This window comes from Electrophorus electricus, chromosome 16 (assembly GCF_041902795.1).
Source record: "Electrophorus electricus isolate QZ-2024a chromosome 16, ASM4190279v1, whole genome shotgun sequence".
Classification (NCBI taxonomy): domain Eukaryota; kingdom Metazoa; phylum Chordata; class Actinopteri; order Gymnotiformes; family Gymnotidae; genus Electrophorus; species Electrophorus electricus.
In genome coordinates this window covers 7,851,409-7,875,757 of record NC_137512.1, presented here as the reverse complement: position 1 = coordinate 7,875,757, position 24,349 = coordinate 7,851,409, and the positions used below count along the sequence as shown (strand labels likewise).

The following is a 24,349-nucleotide window of genomic DNA, read 5'->3' as shown; positions in this document are numbered from 1 at the left end:
AACAAGCAATAAAATGGGATTTATATGCTTAGCATGATTTGTGGCTTTGGTTTATGATGTTACATGACACATAAAAAAATAACGTTAAAACCTTTTTATTGCTGGTATGTTTTTGTTAATCAGTGGTGCATGAATGCATTGAAAAAAAAGTGTGCAGCAGTGGCCTGTGTCAAATGAATGATTCCATTGGCATGTTTGCCACATTCCATTTCATACCATCAGTTCTTTTTCAGGTTGACCCCAGCCAGTGTGTTGACTCAAGATCTTCTGGCACAGCACCTTTCAGTGTAATGAATATTTGTTTTGAGAAGTGGAGCGTTAAGGTGGATGACTCAGGCTCATCCTTTAAATGCATTTGATTTTGTGCTCTGTTGAGACATCTCTTGATCATCATTCATCGGAGGCTTGCAACACGGCTACATGGTTCATGTACAGCAAGGTATGTATGCTGACACCTTCTACCTTCTACCTGACTGATGGCTACCTTATACACACTTACACACACATATACATACACATGCACACACACGCACACACAGATACACCAGACACATCAACAAATGCAGTTAGTCAGACATGCACAAATATATATGCATAAGAGCACCTATGCACACAGGTGGACACACACATGAATGCACCCACACACACACACAAGCACGCACACACAAATACACCTGGCTGAGGGAACTGAGAATATAGGAAATCAGCTACTGCTGTGAATTTACCTGTCTTTGTCTTCTTGTGCAATCATTTTCTCATTAGCCCTTAATTAATCTCTTTTTCACTGTCATACTGCACAGCTACCAGAGAGTTTATCTGGACGCTCTTAATTACTGAGGGGACCCTTTCATCAGAAATGAATCTGCCTCAACCACTACTGCAGGGCAGAAAGGAGCTGAACACAAACAGTGCTGCCTTGATTGTGTTTTCCCCCACACCAAGATTGATGTGGTCATGGAAAGACTGACCAGATCGATTTGGCTGTGTTTTGCTGGGCTGTAATGAAGTCCTTGGACTGTGTGCCTTTATAGAGTTAAATAAGGTAAAGAAAACTAAAGAACTTGTTACTATCAGGAACAGAAAACTGAGCCTGAAGCGTGTGCAGTGAACTGTAATAAATGTTATCACTTCGTCCATTTCTTGGAATAACCAGATTTCCTGTGCTTGTCTCTGGGCTAATATGCATTATTGATCTGCTCATCTTTTTAATTAAACATACATGAAAAGGACTGATGGAAAAATTTTGCTTCACACCTCTAGGATTTCTGATATAAAATAAAACTAACAGCAATAAAAGTTCTCACAGAAAAGTAATTCTTCAGATATACTATAGAGACAAGTTAAATTAAAGATATTAATGCCTTCTTATAAAAGACATATTAGCATACTAGTGAAACAACATTGCAAACAAATCTATACTAAAAGTATTTCTAATTATGAACGATTTAAAAACACATTCATCAGATGTAGCAATACAAGAAACAAAAACTTGTGCAAACGCATGGACTGTCACACAGTTGATGTATGATCTACGCCCTTGTTAAAAACATGCAGATCACAGCTGCATGATGATCTGGCAGTATGGGACTGATCTGGAAAACCCCAAATGACACATCTGGTCAAAAAGATGCTTTCACACCCATTTGATAGCCTCCAACCCCTTTTTAACCCCTAACACTGCCAGGACCAGCCTAAGGGTCCAGACACTCATTCCACACACTTGTAACAGCATATAACTACTTTCAAAATTGTTTCAATGCACTTTCTAAATAATAATCCTTGTGATTGATAATTATATAGTTAGTTGTAGTTGATGTAGTTGAAGCTGATGAGGCTAAAAGCCTATCAGTCTACTGCTATTTGACTTTAAAAGATTGGACTATGCTGCCCATGCAAGAATACTTAAGATGAGACATTTTAGTCTACTGTCATTCAAATGAATCTCATAGCAGCCAAATGTAAAAGTTAGTGGAATTGTAGATGACTTCTATAGACTAGAGCAGGAAGCATGTTATGGACACCTCCCCAGCAACATGTTTCCTGCACTCCTACTCCATTATTAACACTTACTTGGACAGTCATTAGTCTGTGTATTCACCATCCACTTTATTAAAAACACTCCCATACCTTGTACTCACTGGCCACTTCATTAGTTGAACCTGTCTTACAGGTGTATGATATAGGTGTGCAATTACACACTCTAGCCCATCTGTTATCATGCACAGTTTGTATAGTAGTGTTACTCCGTTCATTACTGGTCATTTATTTAATCACAACTCCTATGCATTTGTATTCATCTCTGCATCTTACATGACACACTGATAAAGCATTACACCAAAAAAAATTAAAAATCATCTAAAGGTTAATAACACAGCTTTTAGGTACCCATACATTGTTTTATGTGTTGTTTTATATTGCTCATTATTTTTCAAACACTGTAGACACTTCCTTGTAATTAATTCTATTATCGCTGAATCTCTGTTGTCATATGCAGGGTTAAATTTGGGGGACATCTGACCGAGTGAAGAGCTGCTGATAGAACTTATTCCAAAAGCTCTAAATTGCAAAACCATCAATCTAGCCTGGTGTTTCTCACTCAAAAGGAGTCATCAATTAAGAGACTGGTGCTCCCTGTATTTTGGCCCAGACCCCATTCTCCCCCTCCACACCTATGAAGGGCCTGTCTAATTTGAGACTCTGCAGAGAGAGAGAGAGAGAGAGAGAGAGAGAGAGAGAGAGTGAGAGAGAGAGTGAGAGAGAGAGACAGAGAGAGAGAGAGAGAGAGAGAGAGAGAGAGAGAGAGAGAGAGAGAGAGAGAGACAGCACAAAGACATAAGATGGTTTTGGTAATAATAATATACCCTTAGGCTGAGCTCTGTCATTCTCTCTCTCTGTCTCTCTCTCTCTCACTCTCTCTCTCTCTCTCTCTCTCTCTCTCTCTCTCTCTCTCTCTCTCTCTCTCTCTCTCTTTCTCATAGCAAAAGACCAAAATATTGGGTGAGTGAAAGTAAGCATAAGAATGTTCTATTGAGCAGCTTTTTTGTAAAGCAGAAATATACTGTACATTTAAACAACGTTAAATAGCAGCATTTATTATACTTGTAGGAACAGACAAGTATAGAGCAGATTGTGTTGAAACTGAAAGCATTCTGTTGAAGAATCTATTGAATTATTTTTTTCAGCAAAAGGTGAAAGATAAACATTTTATATTAACCTGCATGCTAATTTAAGTTTTGTGCTCATTAAATCATGTTATGTATTTTAATCTTGACCATTAGCAGTTTCTAAGTGACATCCCTAACATCAGCTGTCGGAAATTGTATTACAGTTAAGGTTGGCAACTATCCAAAAGTGTCCACCAATCTTTGTCTCTACAGTTCAGTCCACAACTCTTTCTGGAGAAAACTTACTTTGTTTCCTGTCGTTCTTCCATTTCTGTTTTCTGAAAATAAAAAGTGATCCTTGATTTTAGAAAGAATTAACACTTTCCATGACAACGCCACTATTATGGTGTAATTATCTTACTAACGCATCCTAACAATGTGCAATAACGACTTAATAGTCCGTAATTCAAAACCATAAACAATATCAACACCTACAGAATAAATAGAGAATGTTAATTGTTGCTGCGCACATCACACTAAAATTAATAGTTTATATATATTGGCCCTGTACTATAAAGTGTTTGTATTTTAATGTATTTTAATATATTATCACCGTAACCTAATGCTTACAGGAAAAACTTGTTTACATTTAAATTTGTTTTGTATTGACAGAACTTTTATTTTATAATGGCAGTTGGGTTTAGTTTTCTTTAAAAAAAATCTTCTTATTTCGTTCTTCTGTAAATTATAAGTAGACCCAGGATGCAGTACAAAAGATATTACACTTTGGTTTAAGTGCGGTGTTTCCCAGATGACACTATTCTGATACCCCTCCCCCGCGTTCCCTCCCCCCGCAGGTGCCTGGCAGAAGGTCCCTGTCCGCTCGGATCCTGAGGCTACACCAGTTCAGCAAGCTGGTGGCCGCTCAAGGCGATGGAAGAAATTAAATTACGGCTCACTCTGCATGGTTTGTAAACAACACAAAGCCAATGATACGCTTAATTACGCTTTTGACACTTCAGCGCAAGGCGTACGTAAGTCCGCAGATGTGCATGAAAGAGACATGCTCACAGAAAAGATAGATTACAATAAGCCTCAAATAATGCAGCTATGTCTTGGAGAAAAATGTATGTGTGGATATGATAATATAAAATAAAAGAAAACAAATGCTTATCAATGCCACTGTAGATACGTCAGTTTATCTATCAGTCCAATCGACCATCCAATCACAACATTATGTTTAAGAGCTTTTTTTCTGTTTCTGTTTCGGTCTTTGTTCGCGTATCGCCTTTTTTACTGCTGTATTTTGGCTAACCATCGTCTTTCGTTGATTCATGCCTTGGTCGGTTTTCTGCAGTTGTGCCACATGGCTGACAGAACACTGTCAACAGATGTTTGATGAAACATTGTCTGGAGAACTTTGCCACAGGACTCAGACTAAAGTTTAAAACCACCTAATGGACTACCTAACAACAGACGGTTGTTGAAGGCCGAATATGCGACACACACACACACACACACACACACACACACACACACAAACGTGCATATGACTTAAGTTTCACTCGGGGCATGTTTTGAATATTTTGAAATTTTTTTACACGTCAGCAGAAGCATAATCGACATCGTTGTTGGAATGATAATAATGGGAACTATTTCCATCAAATCTTTTTCATGCTTTTTTTTTTCTTTTTACACACTTGAACTTTTTGGAGCATGAGCACCGCACAGCGCTGTCCCCAATGCAAATTTCTGACCAAAACAAAATGCAATAACAAAAGCTAATTAGCATACAACCTTAGACAGCTAGTTCATTTTAGCCCAACCGATTATGTAAAATTCAACAGGATACTGTAATACAATATGATAAGTATGGAAAGCTACATGCATTTATAAACAGCTCACGTTATTTAAGCATTCTACACTTAATATGCATAAAAAGGTAACTTTGGAGAGAAAAATCTATCGTACAATGAAGAGTCATATTCTAATTTATACCCCAAAACATCATTAATCTTTATTTCGTTACACTGGCAAATAGTAAAAACAAAAAGACAAAAAGAGGCAACCCGAAAGATATCCCTACCTGTATGTGTAGCCTACTTACAGCAGAATGTGCAGATAACAACGGCCTATACTATGACAACGGAAATATCGACAAAACTACTACCATGACTACTTCTACAAATAAATAAATAAATAGATAGATAGATAGATAGATAGATAGATAGATAGATAGATAGATAGATAGATAGATAGATAGATAGATAGATAGATAGATAGATAGATAGATAGATAGATAGATAGATAGATAGATAGATAGATAATGCCGCAATAACCTAAACATAAAACTAATGCCGATTTAAAAATATCAATGGCAGCCTTCATTCTTTTCTTTTTACCGCCTTCGTTTTTTCCACAACACCCTCTCTGCGTGCAGAATTCATATCGACAAAGTGAGTAAAACAATTCATTAATCCAACACTTTATCTATTTCAAGTCACACTAGACCTTTCGACGTTATCCTGTTCGATGGGTTACACGCGCCTCCCCACCCCTCACACCTTCCACTTATCCCACATTACGAGATGACGTATCGGAGTTCCTGGGTGTGCACATAAGCGCTTTTTCTCCTCGCCGTCGGTCCAGTTTAAGCCGTCTGATCGGGCAAGGAGGCGCCAGGTTCTCTCGAGGGAGCAGGAAAGTCAAGGACTGTAGCTCGCAATGCAGAATAAAGTAATTCAATCTGCTCTGAATTCAACCTAATTACAGGAGAAAGCACAACAGGCGGGGGGGGGGGGGGGGGGGGGGGGGCTTGACGGGTTTATCAGCGTTATGCACATCTTTCACTCTCTCTCTCTCTCTCTCTCTCTCTCTCTCTCTCTCTCTCACACACACACACACACACACACACACACACACATCAGGGGCAATGGGCCAAACATAGCCTACATAGACACACAAGGAAATAATTCACAAGGTGACATAAAAAGAGCGCGAGGAGAACAATGTTCGGAACTTCCGGACATTTTGGGGATTTGAGGACGTCTACATATTTTTTTCTGAAAGAATGCTAATAAAGAACGGGTAAACGATACGTTTTTATGACTTAGAATTTCTGATAAGTTTCATTCTGTGAAAATTTGCTTTAATTAAACTAGGCTACTCAGCAGTGTCACCCAACAACCGACTTTCAATACTTAAAATCTGCATTTAGCTGACGGTCCTGTTACAACAACAATAATAACAACAACACAACAACAACGAGTAATAACTACTACTACTACTACTACTACTACTACTACTACTACTACTACTACTACTAATAATAATAATAATAATAATAATAATAATAATGAGAAGAGGAAGAAAAGGAAAATTAAAAGAATAAAATATATCATGTTGTTGTTGTTGGTATTTTAATAGACCTTTTAAAAAGTCTTTATATTATAGCCTACACTTGGGTAGGCCTAACAACAATGCCTACAACTAGCAAAAATATTTTAAAATGTATCTTTTAAATAAGTAGGTAAGTGCAATTATTAAACAATTTGGCAGTGCACAACAGTAAACTATACGACGCTGCAGCTGCGAGGGTATTCCTTACATATCCACGTGTTCAGACAGAACTGAAACAAGCTGGCAGGTGCTACGTAATTCTAACAGCTATTAAGGTTCTGTTATTCTTTCAATGTACAGTCTATAATCGACAAATAACGGTATCGCCTTTCCCTCAGATCTAAAGGCTATCCCGGTGAACCCACACTAAGCAAGCGATATTAGTTGTTTGCAAATCTGTCAAAGCCGACTAAAGTGTAACATATGAGAGGGCGGAAGGTCACGGAATGAGGACGGGGAAGCTGTGACAAATTCCTATTGTCTCTGGTTTTGCCCACACTTTATTACTCGGACGACCGACACAGCCCGGAGATAACGATTCATCACTAGACTCTATACTCGCTGCTACCAGGCTAAGAAATCGCCTGCGGGCGAAAGAGTTGGAATTTATATTAGCCATTTACGGGTGAGGGGGAGCGTACTTTGCAAAGTGATGCTATAAATATATGAAAAAAGACAAATTCAGGGAGTTCATATATGCGACTATGATACCTAAGAAACCAAGGATTCTTTGACACATAGGAGCTATATAACCTTTGATGAAGATATTTGAGGTAGGTAATTAGGACAGTTTTGGTTGCAATTTATGCAATAATCAAACGTTACTGTGTTGGAAAGGGTGTATCATCACCTCTTTTAACAGCGTTATATGCAAAAAGGTGATTCGGTTCACGCTTGATCTGATGTATAAACAGGACAGTAATTAGTTAGATTTTAGAATAGACTGTTCAGTGCACAAAGCCTAATGAAATGAAACAAGTTTGGTAGGCGCGAATTGTCAGTTTTAATAATGCGAGTGCTTCTTAGTATTCAAAATAATTGCAACATAAACGAATTAGTCGATACCATTTGGCTCCCCGAGAAAAATGGATTGTATTTAGCATCCACTGACGTCGAAAACATCTCAGGAACGTGGTGCACAGTTCTCCTGAAATTGAATTGAAGTCAATAATAGAGCAAGAGAGAAACACAATTAAAAGAAGCGGGTGGGTTTTTTCCGGCACATTTCATTTATTCAGATAATAATTGTATTAACGTGTATCAAGCGGAAGTGAAATGGCTGCTAAAATATTCTTAATAAAAATGAGGATAAGGTATATAATTTCACACCGGCCTATATGCTGGGCCTACACACGAAGCACAATATCCTATAGGAAAACGATAATTAATAAGATGGAACATACAACCATAACGTAATTGTAATATTAATCACTGGTTATGACGGCGAATATATTTAACTAACCCTCTACTGGACAATAAAGAGCTAAACCGAATCACGACCTTCATCCTCAGACTTGGCTCTTCGTATCATGCCTTATGACGTTCTATGAATCTCTCATACTGCACACTGAGGCACCATCGCTACCACTTGAGAGTTTATGTGCAGTCATAACAACCTTAAAAAATAAGAGTACATGTGTGTAGTCACGCAAGACCTGTCTTACAAGGGGCTTGGTCTGGTATACAGAGGCAAAATATAGCGCTGTGTTGTTAAAAGCCATACCTAAAATGTCCCCTCACTCCTTCTCTTCCCATTGAGACACACAGAAACACTTATTATTGATATAGCTTAGAATTCACAAAATTGATTTTTATGCTTCCCTCTAGCCAGTTTGTGCTGCAGAGAAATATTTTTATTCGCGCGAAAGCCGAAATAAGTGCGTAATAAAACGATGATATATTAAATTCGTTTCCCTCGTGTTGACGTTTTATTATGCGTCATTTTTCATTTTTATTGAATTGAAAGCGGAGGACGCTCCGTGTTGCTTGAGGCGCAGAAAGGTTAAATTATTTGTGCCAATCAGCGAAGCCTGTGCATCACTAAAGGCAACTGAGGCTGCTCTATAGCTTTAGCCTTCAGTTTACACCCCACGGGCAACACATATATCAGTAGGATTTGAATTAATTCGATTTAACAATCTCTTGCCAAAGTTTTTGTTAAATACTAAACGTGAATTATCCTGATTATTTAATTTTATTTTGGCAATGACACCAGAATTTTGCCCGTTTTCAATTAAATTAATGCATTTATTTGGAATTGTTGTTCTACGATCTTTCATGGCGGTGAAACCGTGTGAAACCCTATTGCAACATCAAATATTTTTTCTAATGTCGTATCATTTGTAGGCCATATTTTTAATCTGGCTAGGCACAATTAAGCAAGCTCCTTACACGAGCATAACTGATAAATAAAACACGGGATATACGTGGCTATGAGATGACTCTCCGTTGTTGTCAGTCACTTTGGTCCAGTGCAATCCGCTACTGAGAACATTCTAACCAACCTTCCAACTGGAAAATCGAAGCGGGTCCTTTAAGAGAGGGGTGCGGGCGGTGGAGCATAGTCTATCCAGAAATACAGGAGCCAATGAGTAGGCGCGTGACAGAGTTTGGGCAGACGGGTTGTCTCACCTGCTGGAAATCACTTCAAGAGGCGCGCGAACAGGACATTTTCTGCTTTCGACAATTAATATGCATGCATCAGCCAGTTAACAGTTCACTTTAGATAATCATGATGTGCTGAAGTCGTGTTGCCAAAGCCACACGATATTCTGCTGTAGTAGTGCAATCTGAATACATCGCCAATTTTATCAAGAAAATTTAGAAACTCATCACACGGATTTAACGCGTAGTGAGAAGTAATTTTTCCCGATGAGATTTTTCATGTGCCAACGAGATTTTTGAAAAAGATTCAGACGAAATGCAAGAGGGTGGTGGATAATCTAAACTGAAAGGCTTGTCCAGGGTATTTGACAGACATTATGGATTCGCTGTGATTTCTGATTTACAGTCTAATAATTTCCTTCTGTCGAATGGCTGCGACTCAGACTTCGAGTGTTGCGAACATTTGAAGGAAAATACATTTTGCACACTGGGGATTAACTGAAACCCTAGGAGTGGAATAAAACAAACCTGCAACGCTTATTGCAGTGGCTTTTGCGTTTTACAGCTAGAACTGCGACAATGGAACACACGGGGATCGAAGAGGTGAACCAAACCCACCAGCAACACGAGCCCATCAGCTTTGGAATAGATCAAATTCTGAATAGCACAGACCAGACCAGCAGCTGCATGCTGCCGAGCCGAACTGGTGACACGGACTACCAGCTAGCGTCCAACGTGTACGCCAATGGTTACAACAGTGTGTACAATCCGGCCTGCTCCATGGCGGCAGGGCTGGCGGGCTCCTACAATGTAAACATGAACATGAACGTGAGCATGAACATGAACGTTAACGTGAACTCGGGAAACGCAGGGGGTGTTATTCGTGTACCGGCCCACAGACCATTGCCACCGGCGGCTCATCCGCCTCCCCCTTCCCATCCGCCAGGCATCGCAGCCGGCTTACCCACCGTACCCACGGTGCCAACCATGGGCAACCCATCGAGCTTCACCTTCCCGTGGATGGAGAGCAGTAGGAGGTTTGCGAAAGACAGACTGACTGGTAAGTATTTGAGGATGTCCTATTGCCTAATGATCCTCATATCATGAGTTTGTATCACAATCTGCAAATTACAGGGAAAAGAAATGACTGTCATAGTTTAGTGATACAAAATTATGAGAGCAAATGTTATATTAGACTAATAATAATGTCATTATGCAGTGAAATAAAGTAATATTGAAAACTAGATACTTCAAAGATTGTTATTGGTAATTCGAGTTATTATTATTATTATTATTATTATTATTATTATTATCAACATTATTATTAATAATAATAATAATAATAATAATAATAATAATAATAAAATCATTATCATCATCATCATTACTACTACTACTACTACTACTACTACAACTGCAAAAATGTAATATAGTATATTACTAGTTTGAAAACCACACAACACAATGCGATAATAATTTATAATTAATGGTACAATTTGAAGAATTCTATCGGTTGATCTTACGTAAACGTTTTAACCGTTTTTAGAGTGCTAATAATTTTTGTTTGGGTTATTATTGGTAGTTATTGTTGATATTAAGTGTGTATGCTATTTAAATATAGTAACATAGTTTTAAAATATGCCTCGTCGAAGTATAATACTAGACTAGTCATAGTAATCTTTTTCAATTATGAATAATTGTCTGATTGCCATAGGCCTACATACAACCTACCATTTGATCATTTTAATACCTCTTGCGCCCCTAAAAATAGCTTGACTTTATTTTATGCATCATGGTTGATGACTTGTGTCCTAGAGGAATATAAAATATTTAATTCTCTGAATCAGAGATAGGCCTTTTGTGCTGTGAAACACCTTTTGCTCTGCATATTATATAAAGATTTTTTAATGAATGCGTTGTGATTCACTAAAAGTTTTTGCGTTGGAGGCTATAAATTAAGCTATACCCGTATGCATTTACGACAAATAAACAAAGCAAAAACAAAAACACGTTATATTTTTTTGGGGAAAAATTCGGAGGTACCCCTTACCGTATAGAGTTCATTCATCAAGAAGTACGCTGGACGTGGTCTCAGTGCGTTATATTATTCTTGCACTGCTAAAAATCTGATTATACTGGCACGTCATGATACTATGCTTTGTTATGCATTTGTAACCGTTTCTTAGTTACACATTATTGAGACATTGCTTATTTAATTCGCTGCATCACTAGACTTTTACTAATAATACATAATTACCACAAATATAAAAAACACTTGCATATGTAGCCACATTAGCAAAGATTTTTATTTTATTCAGTGGCAAAAAATAATACAAGATAAAAAGCATCTTTTGACTACATACATTTTATATATATATATATATATATATATATATATATATATATATATATATATATATATATATATAAAAAAAATATAGTAGCACCTTGTTCTTGTGTATTTATTATTTATTTATATCCCTCATAGTGGGCCACGCCACGGTCTCCACCACCGTTTTCAATTTGGGCAGTGCAAGTTCACTACATCATTGACGTCATCCATATTAAGATGAAAATTAAGAACAGTATGGATTTCTCCACATTAAATATTCACAAAGCTGTTCTATTCACATTAATTATTAAAATGAGAGAATGATATGTCAACTAGAAAGGCTCTTTTGTAAATATGCTTATCAATTTTACTCATAGTCACTTTGGGCCACTCGTTTAATATGTTTTATCTTTGCGAGTCTTTGAATGGCTCTGGTGTTGTGAAGTGGCGTTAAATTTTATTTATCTAGATTATACTGTAACAGGCATTTTCAGCAGTTAGAGTTTAGTCTGTCCTAGCAAGTGATTGTTATTTTTTTAGATATATTCTTTTCATGAAGTTAAACATTCAATTGCCTGTTGTTTTTTTAGCCTACTGGCATTGCAAATAAAAGAATAAAAGTACCGTAATCTAAAATATTTCTTAAAATACAATTAATAAACGTGTTCTTAGAAAAAAATATATGATGCTACAAATACCAATATTAGAGGATATAAAAGTCGTTTTTTAAAGTTTTCTTTCTTTCTTTCTTTCTTTCTTTCTTTCTTTCTTTCTTTCTTTCTTTCTTTCTTATGCATTGACCAACATACCTTTCCAAGCTTTTCAAGGCGCTCACAATGTTATTCTCAAGTCTTCTCAAGACGCATATCTCAATGTAACAGCAGGTGTCATGGTAGGAGTGTACCGCCTGAGCCCGGATAGTTTCATCAGTCCAGTCATATCAGTAGAGACTGGAAAGCGTTGAAAGCTAACACCTCATATTTTTTGTTAATTGTCTCCTTGACAATTTGTAGGTTAATAAAAAACTGATCTCGTAAACGGTCTATTTTTACGCAAGACACCATTAGCTTCATGCTGTTAACACAGCGGAATGAGAAACGCGGCGTGAGACGAGCTATACACTTTTTAAAATAGAATCGGTGTGATGTATGTATGTAATGCAGTCATCAATGCGATTCACATATTTATCTTCTCTTTGCTCATGCAGACTCGGAGAACCCTAGTTGCACCTATCGAGATTTTGTCTAGTAGTCTAGTGAAATTTATTTTGCAGACGAGATTGTTGGAGACTGTCAGGCCATGCTGCATCACAGCAAGTGTAGGTGGTGTCTGTAAGATGATAGCGCTGGCTAGGGAGAAATTGGGAAATGGAATTGCATGTGGATGGTGCTCTCTCTGAAATGACAATAATGATCTTGCTCACCCATAAATACAAATGATTAGGAAAGCGAGACTAGGCTGTGTAGTCATGGTGACACTGTCTATAAAGGAAGAGACAGTCGTCACTGGCGCTCTTGAGCCGATGCTGTATGCTTTTCCCTGACAATTGTTTTATTTCATTCGATATTTCAATTCCCAGACTAGAGGAAAATTTAAAAGCACAATCTGTTTTGCCTCACCGAGCATAAATAGCGATAAATGCCCATGTTATATTTCAATATCCGCTATTGAATCCATTATATGTATATTTATTAGATTGCTACAAAGGTAATATTCGCAACGGGGAAGACTGGCGCTGTCGTATGAAGGTGATATCACGTATAAATGATTTTATTACTGTCCGCATATTCTCTAAGGCAGGGTTTGATTTTTTGATGTGCCCACGCTAAATTATATTACACCGACATATCATTTAGAATTCCCTCTGCTGTCGGGCGCAAAAGGGGCGATGTTTGTATTTTCAACTGACCTGTAATATTTATTTGCTCACAACTGAGGTTTTCTTGGTGATGTATTAGTTTTGTCAACGACTCCTACTATAATGCAAAAAGATAAAATCTAAATAAAATAAATATATTTTTTCCCAAAAAGGGATTAAGTGTTTGATTACAGAATTCAGAACATTGAGATTAAGGGTAAAAACTCTGTGTATCAGACTAAGCAATTTGTGCTAGATTCTACTTAGCGTTATGTACAATTTTATCCTAGTATTCCCTCAGTGTAATAATGCATTACTCTCCTATCAAATTGATTGCCAGGGCCTTGACAGTCTGTCACTCAAAACACTCAGTGTTTTAATTAAAAGCATTCAGGTCCAATTATGCACAAAAATCAGGAGGCATTTAAAAGCATCAGAGCCCCTTTCGCTTGCATTTCCAATAAAGTGGACAATGTCCTGACAGAGGTAAAACAGTCAAAATGCAAAGAACTACAGGAATGCAAATAAATATTTCATTTTGTTGGAAATAGTAAACTCTTTAATATTTTATCTTTAAATTTAGAATTCTTACAGGACTTCAAAGCCAAATCTTTTAAATAGTATAAACTTGGATGTTATTTCTTATAAACAGATCTAGTTTTGGGCTTTATATCCCTCTTCCCAGTATGACCAGTGCAAACATGTAAAACATGCCTTGGAGCTCCAATGACTGCTTAAAAGCTTTTGCATGTGGAACTTGTCTTACATAGGAGCATGTTTGCATGTAAAAAATATTTGGGTATATCCATGAAAAGATTGTTACATCAGTCCAACAGTTTTATTTGTATTCTGGCTTGCTGTTGGGACCAACTGAGACATGCTCTCTCCACACATGGGCAGTCAACCAGTGCAAGTGCAACTAGCACTTTTAGGTCAGCTCAAGTTACCAAACCGTAAGCATTGCTTCAGGAAGAAGGTTATCCACTGGGCATGCTTTGGTCAAATGGTATATGATAGATATGTAGTCAAAAGACATAAATATATGCTGGTTAATAATATCTCCAGGTTTCCATGAACACCAAATCTATTTGTCTTTGTCTTTGACTAGTCTATTTTGCTAAGCTTCTGAAAAGCACTGTATGACAAATCACTGTAAAATGACAAAATGAAAATATTTTCTTTAGTAATTTTAGTAATTTCTTTAATAGTTATAGCAATGGGAACACGATGTTGCTTTTGAGAAACTAGGCCATTAACTGGCAAGTGATCCGTATTCATTTCCAAGCAGTTATCCAAGTGCCTCTAACATTCTCAGTCGAGGTTAAATGGAATGAAAACACACCTACTGCTCTTGGTAGACTCATCTGGAGGTGGTTTGCATAGTTCTTTGTTCTGGTGCAAACCTGCTTTCCAGAAAACTGACAATTTCTTGTAGGATTAGAATACAGTTCTGTGATAAGTTTTCCAAACTCATAGGCAATATGTCACATCTTAATTGTTAATTGTTAATTGTTATATCAATTAATGTTCATATGTATTCTGCATGATGTGAATTTTGGCTTTATACAGCAATGTCTGTATTAATTTTTATTTTAGCATATAACCAATATGTAGGGCTGTTATAGTACGTTAAATAGCAACTAATAGTAATCATTTTTAGTACCTTCCTGGAATTACCATGTCCATGCACAGCTGTGTCAAGGATTTTCTTTACTCAGGTGCACCAATTTATGTATACCAAACAAACAAACAAACAAACAAACAAACAAAACACACACACACACACACACAGACACACACACACACACACACACACACACACACACACATGCACACTCAGTCAGAATATTGCCAATAAGACGATAGGCTCAGATGTAGATAAGCTCATATCACCTTCTGTTGCTCCAGTGAGGATCCTTGACTGTGTGCCCTCTGTCACCCTTCAGCAGAGCAGGCTGTTGACATACATGCAGGAGGCCTCGCCATGCCTGGGGCTCTCCTGACGTCTCTGCGGGGCCTCAGAGCCCCATCTGAAGGGAACACGGACAGGGACTCCCCCTGGAGCTCCATGGAGGTGTTAGCCAAGCAATATTACCTTAGTCCACATATGTCCCTATCTAAGGGTGTGTGTCCAGGTGAGTTGCTAGTGAATACCTTATAGGAATCCTCCACATGCTTAGTTACACCAAAATCTACTTATTCCAAGCAATCCTCAGGTGTGTTTCAAAGCAACTGAATGTGCAGGCTATATATTTTAGTTCCAGGCTTTTTTAAGTAAGTGAATAAAGGGAGAATGATATGGAGATAAACACAGATACATTTAGAAAACGTGCTTTTATTTTTAATAAAACTATTTCTTTATTTATTGAGATTTGTGCTACTTACCCTCTTTTTTAAATGATAAAAGTACACTAAAGTAGCTAATATAAAAATCTTGCCTTGACAAACATTTTTGCTCTGCTTGAAATTGCAATGCCAAGCTGCCAAAAGATAGAGAAAACGACTGTAGACGGTAATGGTAACTAACAGCACGCACGTCTTGCTTTTTCAGCCGCTCTCTCTCCGTTCTCTGTTACGAGGAGGATCGGACACCCGTACCAGAACCGCACGCCACCAAAGCGAAAAAAACCTCGTACGTCCTTCAGCCGCGTGCAGATCTGCGAACTAGAGAAACGATTCCACCGTCAGAAATACCTAGCCTCGGCGGAGCGCGCGACGCTCGCCAAAGCGCTGAAGATGACGGATGCGCAGGTCAAGACTTGGTTCCAGAACAGAAGAACAAAGTGGAGGTTTGTTCAAGCTATTTAAATCGTTAGTGTCCGAATTTAATCATTTAATCACTTTCACGCTTATAATAAAAAGGGGTTATATGTGTATTCTAAAATGTTTAGTTTAAGTGATTGAATTTAATCTGTTTTTGTTAGAAGTCACATTATATTGTTTTCAAGGAAGTGTCTTTTAGCTAAATGCAAACTGAATGTGAATTCATGTGAATTCTTGCTCAAAAACTATGTTGCATTACACATGAAACCAAGAAATTAACTGCACTGTCCTAAACAGTGATGTATACATAGGTAGCATATTACATTTCCAGATGTTTCACACTAATTAAAAAGTTATCTGAAGAGCTTCCTTTACTCGACTACTGTTTTTCGTAAAGATCATTCCCATTCTCTAAGTGCGTCTTCAGAATGTTTGGAGATCATCCATCTTCTTTAAGGCTTAGGCTTTATTTTGCATATGAGCATAAAATCCCACTGAATCCCTGTTAAGAAATGTCATGCATGTTTTCACTTTATATGAAGTACAGATGCATTTTATTTCTTCATAAAATCAGCTGTGAACCCTGCTGTGTAAGCAGTACTGAAAAATACTCACAGCTTCTAGTGGGAAAACAAGTACTACAGCCACCCAGTGACCTAAATCAGTGAATATGTGATGATTTGTGTGAACTACTCTGCATCAAACATTATAACTATCTATATGTGGTATAATAATGCTGAAAAAGGCTTTTTTTTTTTCTTTGATAGCTGTTGAAATCAATTTTGCACTTTAAAGCTGTTCATGTACAAACATTGGTCATCATCTATAATATTTTTTTTTTTTCAAAATACTAATTTAACCAGTTAATGAAAAGTCTATTAGCACTTTATTGCATTTATTCATCTATTTATGTACAATATCGATAATTTAGCTATAGTCTGACCCTGCACCTGACTTGCTATCAAACTAATGGCAGAGAGAGAAAATGTCAACCATTACAAATTCGTAGTCAGAGACGAAGATTCATTACAAGACTAAGTGATGACCATGAGGCCCTAGAAGAAATAGTAATTGTTTTGTATACACTGTAAACAATTCCACTATATGTAAGCTTGTAAACTATGGAATTAAAAACCTCCTTGTATGGGCTCACAAGGGTAGGCAAGTTATTTGAAGGGCTACTTTAAAATTTAATTTGACATGGGAAGAGCATTGCAGGACACAGATATAGCTGATATCATGAGAACAATAGGGAACTAGAGCTTTTAGATTACCACCATTTGTTAAAATTTGGGATTGGATTAGTATGTTCTCCTGTTGGCAGTAAATGTTTATATTTTTGTGCCAAGCCAGACAGCTAACTCGGCAACTGGTGAGATTCACTGCGGATGGCATTCCTTGTCTCCTTTTAACAGCAAAGTGGTTTTTGCTTAGCTCTGCTAAATATTTCTGTTCGTTTTTTTTCGGACACCAATTTCCTTGACCAAGCAGAAGTGCTGCAGCGCTTAAAAGCTTGTCTTGAAACTTGCTTTCCAGTGCATTATGGAGCCCATAGGTCTGAATAATTGAGTGCACGTCCATCCTTTCACTTTAATCCAATCTCTGTGTTGCTGTTGGCCCCTATAGAACAAATGACTGTGCAATCTAATTAAAGAACAGGCTTACTTACCTCAGTTTTTATCAACAAGCTATAGCAGGCAGGAGAGTCACTGCCAAAGTAGATGTATTTATAATGAAGCTGAGTCATGGCCTTTAAAGAATTTAAATTGATTAAGCGCAACGTGATGTGTCAACATATCCATCTCTACCTCATTTAAACAGGAACAGGAACAATTGTTAGATACTTAGGTGGAATTCAGTTTTGTATGAATTTATCTAAAATGATGTCTCCTCTCTTCGGATTAGCAGTCAACCTTTCAAAGATGCAACAGAGAAAGATGTTTCAGAAGAAATAAAATTAGTATAGTAAAAAAAACTAAGCTTCATACAAAATGAACACTTTAAAAGTCCTTTTATATTTACCTAATTCATAGGATGACATTTTTCAGTAATTATATTGAATGTGCAAGTGGATCCAGACAGACTAGAAAGATGGTGCATGTTAGTTATTTTTTCATGCAATAGGCCTTATAAATATTTTAGCTATTGAGGCATATTTCATTAAAAAAATAATATTAAGGCAACCAGCTGCAAAGGGTTTTCAAATTTACCACTGAGGCCCACTGTGCTGTACCATCTTATTTTTAAAAATTATATTGTAAATTATGTCAATCTACTATGTAAAGTTTAATAAACAGAACAAGGTTGAAATTATTTAAATTCTAGACTGAAACTTCAGGAGTTTCTAGCAGACCATTTAAATTCACAATATATATCTTTTATGGTATGTTCTGTGGTATATATGTTCTACTGAGTGTTCTGACCTGGACAGGGAATGGAAAGCCAGACATCCATGTGCCAGACTACTAAACACTGACTACAGTATTTTGACTCATCTGAATTATTAGGGACACGCAGTTTGTTTTTTATTACTTAAACAACTTCTTTGAACTGCATTTTTAAAAACAAATGTTATTTCACTTTAGGGTGTTTGATCAGCAAAGCTAAAATAGGCAATGACTGAACATTTGTAAACAACTGACTGAACATTTGTAAACAACTGACTGAATATTTGTAAACAACTGAATAGGCTTTCATAATTGCTCTTAACAGGAAAGTAAAGAGAGCAGTTGAATCTTTGGAAGTTTACTTAAGACAAATGCAAAGTCTTTCAAATTTATGGAAATCACAATGATCTCACCATTTGTGTATACAAAACAGTACTGGTATTATGATACTAGCCTTGGCATTCCTTGGTATCAAATTGAAAAGAAAATCAGTTACTGATTTCTACCATCCAGACGGCTCTGTGTTTCAGTGGTGAAAAAACATGGTGCACAATAGGGTTAAGTAGCTGCTTAAATAAAGGAACTAAAAATTGAACTTTTAGCAAACTAATTATTTACTTATTTACATTGCTTACATTCAGTCACTATTATGCGTTAACTCATTCAAAACACAACTCTTGAAAATGACTAATTATAGGGATTAGTACTGACCATAGCCAAAAACAACCCCTTTAATGTCCAAATAATCCTCCTACCAAAGTGAACATATCAGCATGTTTCCTCTCAGTGTTAAATTCCTTCTGCCTAGCTGTGTCTATGATTATTCCAAATCTGGTAGAGTATTTCTGAAGTTACAAATGATAATTTAATTTTATCTCAACCAGATTTTCTTCCCACAGTACAAAAAAATTGTTCTTCTGGACACTGTGGTTAAAAATGTCTAGCTACAGTTTAAGAGAGGAACCTTACCTGAATGCATGATGACATAAATTCACAGACTGTGTCTCCAAAACATGCACAAGCAGGATGTAAAACAAGGACTGCCAAAAAAATATATGTCAGTATTGCTTGGTCCACTGCAAATGTTTTCTTTCAATTGACTGATTACTGAATCATTGCAAAGAGATGTTGTGCAATGCTTCTCAAACAGACTAGAACTCTCTAAAATGGAAACTATAGTTAACTACCAGAATAACTTTCAATGTTTTGTCATTTGAACATTTAATTTGAAAAATAGTTTGGTCTCACATGTTAATTTTAAGTTTATCGAATATGTTTATTGTGTAAGTTGACCTTGTTTCAGAGCAGTAAAAGACAGCATTATTAAAAGCTTAAATTTTCGACTAACAGACATTCACATTACTGTTAATATGTGAAACTCTTCTTTTGTATTGAAATTTAATACATCTTAAAACCAAACATTGCAGTGAACATTGTATTTGTGCCTCGTCTTTGTCTCGGTGAGCCAGGAGGCAGACGGCAGAGGAGCGCGAGGCAGAGCGGCAGCAGGCCAACCGACTCATGCTGCAGCTACAGCAGGAGGCCTTCCAGAAGACTCTCAGCCAACCCATCCAGCCGGACCCCCTCTGCCTCCACAACTCCTCGCTCTACGCCCTGCAAAACTTACAGCCGTGGGCGGACGACAACAAGGTGACCTCGGTCACCTCTGTCGCATCCGTGGTCTGACCCCCACCTCCCATTTGTGCTCGTTAATGAGAAAGGAAAGGATTTTTATAGCCAGGGTTTAATAGGATTATGGGACACCAGCTAGGGGAACATTTGGGTGGATCTCAGACACACTCATCCGGACTGATTCCAGGACCCTTTATTCCAAGCCATAAGTTAAACATATTTATTTTGTGAAAACTCTAGCAGACATCTCACTTCATGCAGTCCCGGTCTGTTTTCTTTTCAATGCATATATGGAAAGAATGTAGTCATTTATATGCTTTACGATCAATCACATTGAGGAATCAGCTTCCTCTTTGTAATGAGATAATACTGACTCAGAAGAATTGTGGGGGAGGTCTGTGAAAAATGAATATGTTGTGCATTTCTTCATCCCCAAATGGACTGTAATGGAAGGTGAAAAACAAACACACTCCCATTCCTGATAAATATTGTTATTCCTACCTGAATCTGGTCATTTGTTCAGCCCTTACACTCATTTTCCCTTTCCTTCAACAGCCCGTCTAACAGAGGGTGGGACTCTGTTCTCCCATCCAATCCGAAACCATGGATTCGCCCATCCAGACGGCTGTTTGTCTACGTGCAATTTGGCACCAGAGGCACCGATTTAGCCACCAACTCGTTTGTTCTTGTTGTTTTGCTTTGAGCGCCATACAATGTGTTTGTGATGCATGTTCCCTGTGTCTCCTGTGCGTAGACAGGGACTGAAGATTGTGAGTTTTGTTAAGATCGAGTTCTTCTTTACCCGAACTTTGCAAGCAATTACGAAAGTGCTCCCTATGTATTCTTCATGACATGACATTTAAAATTGTTTTATATTAAACATAATTGTGACTTCTAAAAAGGGCATCATATTTTTTACCCTGTGTCCCAGACAAAATTCTTACACCTGTTTTTAAAATGTGCTTAAAACAGACAATAATAACTGAAACCAGCATTACTCATATTTTGGAGTGTTTCCCAATGCACCTATAGTAGTGTTTTCCACCATACCCATCAAAGGCTCTGGGTGAGATTGGTATAAAAACCTGATATGATGAGGTGTTTTGTTAGTTGTGGCCCATGTCCATCCAGACACTTGTAAACAAGCATTATCATCTCAGGGTTTTTTTAAAAAAACGAGTCAAGTCAAAACAAAGATTTCCGCTTTGGATACCGCAGTAGAGCACTATCAGGGCTAATCTCCAGAGGGAGCAGCAGCGTGGCTGTGTTCTCTGCAGTAAATGAGCCTTCACACTCCTCAGTACACATGGCTGCTTCTCCCAGGAAATGCTGAAGAAGTAAACTGATTAGAGCGGTGTGTGCAGCACAGCCCATGGCCCTCACCAGAGAATCCCCAGCAACATAAATCACACGCCTCTGCTTGGGTCGGGAAACATGCTACTTCCTAGTGTTTCACAGCACCAGTACAGTCTTCAGGTCTTTTCCCCTATCTAAACCCCATTTATCTCTATAACCTACATTATATGTGTTTTGTACATTCTCATATAAATTGGTTTTGAAAGCTGCTTTCTCATGCTTTTAAAATTTTGTTTGTTTTCTAATTTATTTATTTTCATCCTTTTTGTAATTAAGCTTTTCCCATGAGAGTTTAATGATCTCTTTTAAACATGTTTATTGTTGTATAGAAAATGCTATAAAACACACACATAAACACACACACAAATAAGTGTTCCTTATTATGCTACTATGTGAATGGGTTTTGAAAAGAATTTTGAGTTTCATTTCACTGGACTAAATGCACTAATTAGCAATGATTAAATATGGAATGTTGAATTGAGACACTGCTAACAAAACCCATTAAAGTTGTATGTGGACTGTTTTTCTTACCTGATAACATCCAGTTTCAGAATATGTGGTTTCATTAAAAGAAACATGACATCTTTTAACATTATCAGTTACTATTACTTTGTGAAAATCAAATCAAAAATCTAGTTTTTTTGATAATTGGGCATGCCTTTCAATGCTGCTAATAGTAATTTGTAATTGTATTTTATTTAGTGACAAAACAAAGCAAAACATTTCTGGAAAATAATAAATTGAGGTGTTTTAACTCTAACTTCCTAAACAGAAATAGTGTCCACATGGCATGTATAGAATTGACCAGTAAGAGAATTCCACCCCAACCCACAAGTTTCTTGACTGTTACCCATTAATCTGCTAAAAATGTATTTGGACTGACCAGTGCTTTCTTCCAGAAAGAGTTTCCGTCCATACTGTTTTGATAATCAAATGACATTAAGCATGTTGCTATATACCCCAAAGGATCTGTGTGAAGAATTGTGCTGCCAGGTGCTGAAAGCTGTGCTTTGTAATGGCAGCTGCTTACATCAAAATCCTGTCATAACAGTACATAAAAACCAAAGTTGATTTTTGCAGAAATTTGTTTTTTGTTTTCAGATAATTAAGGTTTCAGGATCAGTAAGCTCCAGTATAACAAAAATAACACAAGCTTTTTTATATTACTAACGTATCCCATTTCTTACGTGAGTTCAGAAGGTTTGTGATGTTGAATGCAAAGCATCTGTCTAAGTTTTCTGCTCTGTTTCTGGTTTGTTTAGTTAGGTATTGATGGTGTCTCGCCTGGTTTAGATCCTGTCAGTATGAGCTTGTTGCCCTGGTGATGCCTCCTTCACCCCTATTTCCTCTGCCAACCCTTGAGTCGCTTTCATCTTCCTGTCTCTGCCGTCACGGCGACGTGACTTGGCTCCTTTTAGCAAAATTCCTCACGCCCACTGTTTTCAAAACCCGGCATTGTGTTTAGCTACAGGTGTTGTGAAGTTCCTTTTCTCTCTGTCAGTGTGCTCTGTCTTTTCTTTTCACAGTCTACCTGAGGGCATCCACATTTTCCCATAAAATGTACAACATCAGGAGCCAGCTTTCAAAGAAGGACTGTATCATACTTCCCATCTCATTATGTTTGCAGACAGATTCCTGGGTTTATCACCTGCAAGAACAAATCAGTCCAAGCTGTTGTTCTCAGTCCCATATTCTCATCATAACGCATTTGCATGAGATTGCGTTAACTGAATTGCTTGCTGATTTCAGTAGGTGAAGAGGCAATGAAAAAAACTAACCCTACTAACTCAAAAGCATACAAAAAAGACTTGATACAGTGAAATATGAACTCAGACATACACACTACAGAAGTATAGATGTAAGCCTGGGAATAACTAGACCGCAAGCTAATATATAAAACAATAATTATTCAAAACATACCTTAAAGACTTGTCAGAACTGTTTATACAAAATTTTCTGTATAAATACCTCAGTCCCCTACTGTCACTGGATCTCTTCCTAGAAAGGAGGAATGTCAAACCCCACAGAAAGGAGGTATGTCAAACAAATGGTTGTACTTAGACTAAATTATTTTGCTTTAATTTATTTTGATGTGAAATTCAGTGTAACTTACCTAACTATATGTAATGTATAGTTACATGTTTACATCATGAAAGAAACTAAATGTAGCATGATGTGAAAATTTGTCTTTTCAACACAATTGTACCAGGAATATTTTTCCCCAAATCTGCTTCCCATATTCAGTGAAAAGATATTTTAGACACTGGTCTACAGTTGTAGCAGTAAACAATAAAATCCATGGGGCGTTTGTATACCTGTTTGATGGAGCACACAGATAGAGTCACTCTCAAGTGAAGTTATATCTGCAGAGACTCAAATCAATATCGTTTTTTTTTTGTTTGTTTGTTTGTTTTTTCCAGATAGTGATACACCAAATGTTTCATGCGAAAACAATGAAAGAGGAAGTCACTGATGATGAACTAAAGGGCAAACAGTCTGCATTTTAATCGCTTAGCTCTATTTGCATCAAGCATTAAAGGTACACTTGTTAAATCTATCAGCTTTAGATTTCAACTTGTCTAACTTCTTCTTAAGTGTGTGGGTTTTCTGCCTTTTTTGACACATGCCCATGAAACCTTCTAAGAACCTTCAGGGACTGTATTTATAATTTTAAGGTATCAGTATAACAGGCTTCTTTCACACAATGCTGCAAAACAGAATGTTTCATGGTCATGTCTCACTTCAATTGCACAATGGCTACAAAAACAGGTCTTAGAAGTTGAGTAGCTATGTCATGCATGGCAAGCACTTTGGGATAACCTATATCGCAATACCAGCATGTCTGTGCGCTAAGTTGTTTTATATGGATCACTCACCTTTGCTCTGTTGTGAATTATAGGGTTTTTCCAACCAG

At 37.3% G+C, this 24,349-nt stretch overlaps 1 protein-coding gene across 4 annotated transcripts; it reads left to right on the top strand.

Annotated features, from left to right (window-relative positions):
- The first annotated feature begins 9,149 nt into the window (after positions 1–9,149).
- On the top strand, positions 9,150–21,974 carry tlx2 (T cell leukemia homeobox 2). 4 transcript variants are annotated; one of them, XR_014117574.1, is made up of 5 exons: positions 9,150–10,167; positions 15,244–15,432; positions 15,849–16,086; positions 19,917–20,532; positions 20,635–21,974. XR_014117574.1 is itself a non-coding variant. In XM_081698995.1 (5 exons), the coding sequence occupies exons 1-5, from the start codon at positions 9,687–9,689 to the stop codon at positions 20,641–20,643; spliced, it is 1,098 nt and encodes a 365-aa protein (XP_081555121.1). In that variant the 5' UTR covers positions 9,150–9,686; the 3' UTR covers positions 20,644–21,974. The 4 variants fall into 4 exon arrangements, 3 of the variants coding, with proteins under 3 accessions (XP_081555121.1, XP_081555120.1, XP_026873087.1); XM_081698995.1 differs by having other exon boundaries at positions 19,917–20,097; XM_081698994.1 differs by lacking the exon at positions 20,635–21,974 and having other exon boundaries at positions 19,917–20,628.
- The last annotated feature ends 2,375 nt before the right edge of the window (positions 21,975–24,349 follow it).